Below are 8854 nucleotides of genomic sequence, written 5' to 3'. Positions count from 1 at the left end.
AAACAAAAAATTAGAAATTTACTGTGGATTTGTCGCCCTCCCCTTTGGAAGGGAGGAGAAGGCTAAAAAAGTCGAAAAATCACCGAAAATCACTATTTTAGGGCTAAAACAGAGCAGAAACCCTCTTTTAACCCCAAATTACTATCATATTTGAAAAGCTGGTAGAAAATCCAACTTATGTGTAGAACATTCCAACTTGATCAAATCCTCCATTCTGCCTCAATTCGAGGTCGGTAGTTTGAAAAATCGTGCTCCTGCAAGCATACAACCGTTTTTAATGGCTTTTAGAGCATCGACACAGTTTTGTATAGGTTTTACTGCCCCTTCGATGCTCTAAAGCCATTAAAAACGGTTGTATGCTTGCAGGAGCACGATTTTTCAAACTACCGACCTCGAATTGAGGCAGAATGGAGGATTTGATCAAGTTGGAAGTGTCAAAGAGTGCCATTTTTCATTTTTTTTAATATTTGGGCCACCCTAACTTTTCATCAGATGAAGAAGGTCACCCTAATTTTTTGGCTTTGTGAGTTTTTGGCCATAAGAAGTTTATACACCAAGTTTGAGCGAAATCGGAGAGGTCACTTGCAAATTTTGTCCCGCTTGGTGTGGAATGGTCGTTATATAATAATCTGGCAAATATTAAAAAAAAAAACTTACATCCAGTGCATGCTTGATCATGGCAGTCACAGACCAAGTGCTTGCGTCTTCAACAATGTGAGCAAATGATGATGATGATGCTGATGAAGAAAATGACGCTGCTGGTACTGATGATGATGAAGGTGATAGTATTAATGCGTCGTGCGTAGATGAAATCTAAAAAGATTCAAGAAACAAACAAAAAATTACAATTTCACTGTGTTAATTTTATAAAATGAATCATCATACCAATGGACTCAAAAATGTATCAAATCATGCATATTTTTTCAAAACAGTACATTGAGCGCGTCGCTGAACAAAGTGATACAACGTTCTGTTACTGAAACAAAATGAGACACTTGCCGCGCTTCGAAACAAAGCGCAACATAAATAAAATAGTAGCCAACGATTTCATACTTCATATTGATCCAATAACAGATTAGTGTTTCACTTTGTTCGGCGATTTTTTTGCGTTTCAAAATTTTCACTTTTTTCCAAAAAACAACACATTGTCCTCTCAATTTTATCCAAGAGTGTATTTAAAAATAAAAATAAAGAAAAAAAAACTTACATTAGGTGCATTTTCGATCATGGTATTATTCGTAAGCAATGTGGTGGAGGATGATGTTGCTTGCATATGCCATGTGGTGTTACCTCCATCATTATCGAAATCATATTGCATAACTGGTAAATGATTCGGTCGGTTTACACGATCTGGTTCTCCATCATTCGGTCGGTCGTCTACACGATCTTGAAGAGATTGTAAAATATCCTCCAGGTCACTATTTAATTCTTCTGCGGAATCGTTCATCATACCCTTGTCATCAAATGACTAAATTGAGAATGATAAATTCAGTTCAAATAAATCGAATTGTGTGTTCGGAAAAAAAACAAAATCCGACGATCTACCGAAATACCGTTTACGAAATGATAAAAGTAAACGTAAAGGTTGCAAAGGGACAGAATTTGTTCGTCCGTCCGTCCTTCTATTGATTTCGGACAAACGGAAATTTGTCCTAATGACCCATTTCAAATTAGGACAAACGGATATTTGTCCTAATGTCCCATTTCAAATTGGGACAAACGGATACATTTTTAAAATGACTTATGTAACTTCATTTAATTAATCAAAACCAAAATTCTCAATACATATGCAGCCAGTATCGAATGGTACTCAATTTTTGTTTTGATTAATTAAATGAAGTTACATAAGTCATTTTAAAAATTTATCCGTTTGTCCCAATTTGAAATGGGACATTAGGACAAATATCCATTTGTCCCAAATCAATAAAAGGACGGAAGAACACGAAATGTTCGTCCTCTGTCCGTCCGTTTGCCACCTTTAAGTAAACGGAGTCACGTTATGTAAACTTAGACACAAACAATCAAACATTCTCGTTCATTTTTGGCATTGGCGAATTATAAACATCGGTTTTGCCAACTATTCGATAAAAATGCATAATAGTAATTTAGGTGGTTTTTTTTTCGCTGTTGCTTGTAAAATCACCGTGGAGATGAGCGTTTGCTGAATGCATAGCCATTGATGTAAACCTTTTGGCGGTGGCCTTCATTACCTATTTGAATGTAATGCCCTTGATTGTTCCAGAATCCTAGAACGGAAAATACAGCGATTTCATTAAAATTGTTTATCCAAACGCATTCTTTTGTCTGAATTTTGCTGGGTGTCAGCAATTTTGATTCATCATATTACAAAAAAACTGTCGAAATTTAAGCGATGTATTCTTCATATGTATTGAACCCAAGTAATTTTTATGTAGAATACTTCCGACGTGCTCAATGACTCGACTTTCTTCAGTGACGCTTTGACTCCTAAACGCTGAAGCCCACAAAGAAAATGCAACGATTCATTGACAATTTTAATCGTTTGATCCATTTTTTAATACACATATTCAATAATTATTTTGTAGTGATCCACGAAAGAATCAAGTTCATGAAATCACATTCACGCTCAGCGAACCGTTGAATTTGAGTTGTGATTCTAATCCGGGTCTTTCTGGTCATCGATCAGTGGCAAAGGTCAAAATGATGTTTGATACGTTAGAGGCACACGAGATCGAAAAATTGTTCTTTAAAATGATAAGATTCTTATGGTCAAGGATATTTCTTACTGTAATAAATTGCGATTGATAAAAAACGCATTTAATAATTAAACGCTTCGATTCAGTTCCCCAGCCTTGCCACATTCAAAAAGGATGGACTGGACAAGTGAAAATGGCGAAACCAGCTCTTCACACCGTTCGCGACACGCACATGGGAGAAGTTTTCATGTCGACACCACCTTCGAGCCCGCCAAGACCGTTTCGAAAATTACGTGGCAGTCCAAAGGACATGGATCCATCGGAATATTTCGTAAGTATCAATTGTTTTTTTTGTTTGGGAAGTTCTTAAGGCAAAGTTGTTGCACTCTAACTTACACACATCAAGTCGTACTCTGTGCTTCAAAATACTTTGTGTTGAACTTTGCCAAGTATGTTTGTTATGGAATTTAATCGAACAAATTGATAATCTTCAGAAAAACACCGAATATTCGATCGACCAAGATGAACATCAACCAGTCCAACTGGAGCTCAAACACTCAGACAGCGGGGTAGAACCACCGGTAGAAGCCAATGATGAACCGAACCAGAAACGAGTAGCTTCCACGCGATCGACAGAGAAACGAACGACTCGGAAACCATCGAAACAGAAACAATCGAAGTTTTTAATTCAGAAACAATCGACGAAAACTGCTCACGACACCGTTGTCAGTAATGTAAGTCACAACTACTCATTCATGGACCTTGAATCAATGTTTTTCCTTTTGTTTCAACTAACCGAATGAAATCTTTTCACAGGTTAAAAAGAATAAAGCGAAGGCAGAAAACACTGCCACAATCCAGGGGCACACCGAAGGTGATTTCGCAACAGCAATTCGAAAAGCGAACGCCGCTCGAAAGGCAGCCACTCCAAAAAAGGAAACGTTGAAAAAGGAGACGCCGAAAAAGGAGGCACCAACTGATGTCATCGACTTTGATTTAGACGCATGTGTGGTAAGAAATTTGATTTTAAGCTCATGAAAATGCTTTGCTTCTGAATTTTTTTTTGATTTTTCCCTTTGGCTTTTTGAACTGAAATAGAACAATGTAGCCGTGAAGCAGGAAACGGTTGCAGACAACCAAAAGATTGTGGTTGAAGAATACACACCAAGGGAGCTACGAACTCGCAGTATCGAGACTCGGTCCATGGCCACAAAGAACTCTGACAAGATCGCATCAGAAAAGCCAGTTCACGAAAAAGAGAAGCAAACACCAAAGAAACCGAAACGAAACTACAAACGCAAAAGTACACCAGTCAAAGTCAACAATGAAATGGAGCCAAAGAGTGATGCGAATGTTGGTCTCGATATCTCACCCGACAGCACAACGTTTGCGATACCAATTGATTGAGATCGTACGTATGTTTATCTATTATTTAGAAAAGATGTTAAAATCAAGGTGATCGTCTTCAGAACAAATCAAAATGAAACTCATTTTCTCTGTGTTTTCTTTTTTACTTTCGAGAATGACAAAGCTATATTTGAATGTATTTAATTGCAATTGATTGTTCAAAAAATACAACTAAAAAAATTGTCCTCCCAACCGAAAAATCATATAGATACACAAAAAGCTGACATAAAAACGCAATCCTCTGGGCAAAACCGTCGAGGATGCGTGCGAAGAGATTAAAATTCATATGTGTATATAGTATATTTTTAAAGCACATTATTTCAATTAAAAACATAAATTTTGTTTAAATTCAAGCCACTTGGATAGAACAATTTGTGCGTATGACGTTTATGTTTCATATTTTGGAATTGATTGGTATGTGTCTAGGCCACGTGATTTCATGTTTTTATTTTCTATTTCGTTAATTGAGTTCGTATCTCTACTCGTTGCTACTATGTTATAATATCAATTATTGTTATGTTCCAGGTGTGCAATGTTGTTCTTATTTATTTTTCCCTTTCTTCTTCATCTTCAGGATTGAATCCCACGTTCGAGCTGCACTTTCATTTGAAATGTTTGAAAATTGGTCGCGATTTACGGTAGATTAGCAGATAAGCTGGTTGATACGGTTATTTATTGTGATTTCGGTGCAGTTGGAAGAGTTTGTCCCGCGTAAACGGGATATCTCGGAGCGAATTGATCCTGACCACCAGCAAATCGAGTGTGTTGAGAATCGTTCTTATCAACAATATTGGCACGGTATTCTGACTCAGCATACGATGATGGTGCTGTTTGGAAAATAAAGTGAATTATTCGATTGAATAGGTGAAAAATGTGAAAATATCGAATGAAAATTCAACAGAAATCGAATAAAACTTACGAATCGATTGATACAAATTCTATCCGGCCGTATTCGAATCACCTGGTGAACTAGCTGGAGAGACTGGCTGAGTAGGTGCCTGTGATGGATCTTGAACTGGTTGAGATGGTTGCTGCTGTGGAACATCTGTATACGATGCCGTGTTCGGCAAATGTGTCGTTGCCAACGAAACGGTGACCAAGGTGATTGGTAATTTTCCTTCCAAATCGCGATGAGCGCCAGACACATTCAACTCAATCTATATTCAAATTGATAAAACATATAATTGAATACGGATTTTTTCTTGTTTTTCACGGCCATTTTTAGAATATAATTTTCATAGATTCGTCGTTGACTCCATATAATTCAGCTATGAATTCTTCGAATATGTGCCCTTCAACATCGAAGCATATGTCAAATGTCAGACTCTCACAACACGGAAAACCACAATCGAGTGGATATCGACCAAATGTTGTGATGGCTGAGAACCAGAAGAAGAGCTACAACTACATGGCCAGTCCCAACTATTTGCAATATGAAAACACCTATCAGAAGTATAAAAATATTTGCCATAACAAAGACGTGACCAATTTCCGGGAGAGCAATTTGAACCATGACCAACGAATGGTCGAATATCGCAACCATGAAGATGCAGGGTACGCTCCAAACGATCGTTATGGAGATGTTGAAGTTAAAACGGAAAATAATATGCAATCATCTGACGATGAAGGTGGCTTTAGGCAAAATATTCACTACCAAAAGAATCAATTCAATCATCTCAATGGTGTAAACGTATGCAATGGTACTAATGGGGAAATGGGGTACAATTTTAAAGAAATGGAGCCCCTTTTACACGGAGGCAACATTCATGATCCAATGCAAATAACAAACAACCGGCAAAAATACGAACCACCACATTATGCAAACCCCCATGCAATGTCAATGCAAAGTTCGCAGAAATCTTCGGAAAATCAAGTAACGAACCATTGCCATAACAACAGATTCAATCATCATCATCACCATCATCATCAGCAACAGCAGCAACAATTTCAACATGTAAATTCACCATATCGAAAGGTACCTCCCATACCTTCCATGCAACCTTACACAAAACCACTACCAAAGCTCCCGACAAATATAGGTAAAACTAATTTCGATTATAAAATCTTTCAATTACATAATTGCTCTTGTTTTCTGTTTCATCAAAGATGAAGGGCCTGAATCGTCAACTGAAGATATAAGTAGGCCATATTCACCAAGTTTGAGTTCATCAAACGAAGATATTCTGAAACCAACGGCCAGAATCGGTGATCTTGGAGACTGTGACTTAGCAGAAAATCGAATGAACGTAAAAAATGATTGGCTTTTGAGATCAGCTATAAATGCGGAATCCAACTATCCACAATATCCTCAACAATTCGGTGCTGGTTCAAAGCTTCACTCCATCGATTTGGCATATCTAAAAAACCTTGATCTAAGTTCCACGACCGAAAGCCCATCTACACTAGCAGCGACTAACAGAGAAGTCGAGTCCAGCACAAGTTTCGAATATCAAGAGAACAATTTAATACGATCACCGTTTCAACGGGAAATACAACGTCTTCTCGATTCATCGGCGTCGAAAGTTACAATCACCGGAAACCGATCATCAATCGATGCACAAAACTACAATGCAACAAAACTAAATGCACAACATATAAACAATGATATACGCCAATGGTACACATTCGAACATTGAACTTGAAGCGGCCCAAATGCTGTTGGGTGGAGGAAATTCTGCTATCGTCAATGGAAAGCATCCGGTTGGACTGGAAGTCATCAAAGAGATAGCAAAGAATACAGCCAACTCAGATTCCAGTCAAATGTAAATATATTTTTTTCGCCTAATTTTTCACAAATTGTCCCTTTATTTAATAATGTTTGTTTATTTGAATCAGGCAAATTTCCGACACGGAATCCCATACGGGCATACTCAAGGATGTCATCGAAAGCCGCATAATGAACGATCGCAAGAACACATTTTCAATAAATGGTGACCATCGAATGTTCGAGAAGCAGAATTTCAGCGTTGAGGAGAACGACGATGATGGTGACATTGAAGGAATGGATAGATCCCATATTGTCAATTCAAAAACAATTAATGATATCCTAAAGTATGATGCACACCAGTCAGCCGATTTGAATCCCATCGAAACACAGTCTGAATGGAGCGATGAAGATGAAAGGGACGATGATGAAGCTAAAGGTAACTAAAATATTCCTCATTCAACCCAAGTATTACTGATCATTCAAACAAATCATATATTTTTAAGGTGGTGCTGAAAATACAGGCTACATCACTGACGAGGCCGGCCTCTCTCTATTAAATGAAACAGGGTTAACCGATGCTAAAGCAGCATTATCGGACGTAAATTCATGCAACGCACATGACGTAGATGATACGTCAATATCAAGCCGAGCTAGTTCTCGTTTGCTTAGTCTAGACTCGTTGAGCGGCTTTTACGATAACGATAACGACCAAGAACGCATAACAAACAAAACACACGAAAAGGCAATTATGAATGTTTCGAGTAAAATAACGAATAAATTTGGTTCGCAAGCACTTTAGTAAACAAAATGGAAGAAAAGGCTCTTCATTTCAGAATTATACTAGCAATTAAGGTTTAAAATAACTCGAAACAACAGAATACTTAAATTAGTATGTGCGCAAAATTATTGTTATTATATATTATTTTTTGCAAGTGTATGATGATGCTTACTTAATATAAAATGTGATTTAGCATATGTTTGCTTTGTAAAACAAAGTTAATTTCATATACGCGCAAAGAATTGGCAAATTTCCTCATTTTAGTCGCAAAACATAGAATTTTGCAATTTAGAAAAGAAAAAAATGGATTTAGCTGTACGATTCCGTTTATTTTCAATGATCAACGTCTTAAAATTGTTTGTTGATTATTATTATTTGTTGATTTTGCACGAATCGATAGTATTATGAATTTTGGTAGGGATACAACAAACCTTACAAACTGATCTCAATGATACCTACGACGGAGGAAAGATTATTATTATCGATCTATAACTACTCATTTTATATTCTCAACCAACTTCCATTCTGACTTCTTGCTTCATTTCGAAATTTCAATATGTGATAAGTAAACTATGTTTAATGGATTCATATTCAATATCAACTTTCAGCTTTCAAGTGGCGATATTGGCAATTTATTTTTCCAGCCCACAAGTCGTAACGCTCCAACGCATTGAATCGCAAACGCTGACCGAGTTTTTTGCGAATTTCGGTGGTTTGCTTGGACTATTTTTGGGTGTATCAGTGCTGAGCATCATCGAGTTCGTTTACTACTCAACACTTCGTTTGTATTGGAACATTCGTCGTTCAAGAGCCGAAACTGATGTGGTATTGTTTGAACGGAGACCCATTAGTTCCATCAGTTGCATTACCATTGACTCTTCTGATGACCGAAAAAGAGAGTAATTAAGAAAAGATATGTCTATAGGCACAAATGGAATCTTTTCCCTACACGGAAATATATTTGCTAATTTTTTCAATTCATTTCCACTGTTACGATTGACCAAATCACATAAAATGATTTTGAATAATCTCTTATCGATTGTGCATTACCAAACCAGTCTTGCACTTTTTCCAGCCAAACCTACTCTATTCTATTATATTATATTCAGCCAGGGATTGGCGGTGTTGAATAAAAAAAAATAAAATAATTGTCCATTCTGCAAATTAAATTTTTAAAAATTTCTCCACCGACCTGTAAACTAGGCTAAAAGCTTCATCGCCGAAATCATTATAGTCCAAGTGCGAACGCTATTGTCTTTTAAAAGACGTGGGTCACGTATTCACGCC

At 37.1% G+C, this 8854-nt stretch overlaps 1 protein-coding gene across 2 annotated transcripts; it reads left to right on the top strand.

Moving 5' to 3' along the window:
- The first annotated feature begins 3372 nt into the window (after window positions 1–3372).
- Window positions 3373–7332, top strand: LOC129573852 (Ca(2+)/calmodulin-responsive adenylate cyclase-like). 2 transcript variants are annotated; one of them, XM_055454982.1, is made up of 8 exons: window positions 3373–3409; window positions 3492–3686; window positions 3774–4086; window positions 4657–5190; window positions 5308–6121; window positions 6189–6844; window positions 6918–7225; window positions 7293–7332. In XM_055454982.1, the coding sequence occupies exons 5-6, from the start codon at window positions 5353–5355 to the stop codon at window positions 6716–6718; spliced, it is 1299 nt and encodes a 432-aa protein (XP_055310957.1). In that variant the 5' UTR covers window positions 3373–3409; window positions 3492–3686; window positions 3774–4086; window positions 4657–5190; window positions 5308–5352; the 3' UTR covers window positions 6719–6844; window positions 6918–7225; window positions 7293–7332. The 2 variants fall into 2 exon arrangements, with proteins under 2 accessions (XP_055310957.1, XP_055310956.1); XM_055454981.1 differs by having other exon boundaries at window positions 4657–6121.
- The last annotated feature ends 1522 nt before the right edge of the window (window positions 7333–8854 follow it).

This window comes from Sitodiplosis mosellana, unplaced genomic scaffold (assembly GCF_009176505.1).
Source record: "Sitodiplosis mosellana isolate CC-2019 unplaced genomic scaffold, AAFC_SMos_1.0 Smas_scaffold_6125, whole genome shotgun sequence".
Lineage (NCBI taxonomy): Eukaryota > Metazoa > Arthropoda > Insecta > Diptera > Cecidomyiidae > Sitodiplosis > Sitodiplosis mosellana.
Note: the sequence above shows the minus strand (reverse complement) of the source record. Positions and strands in the feature narration are given on the sequence as shown.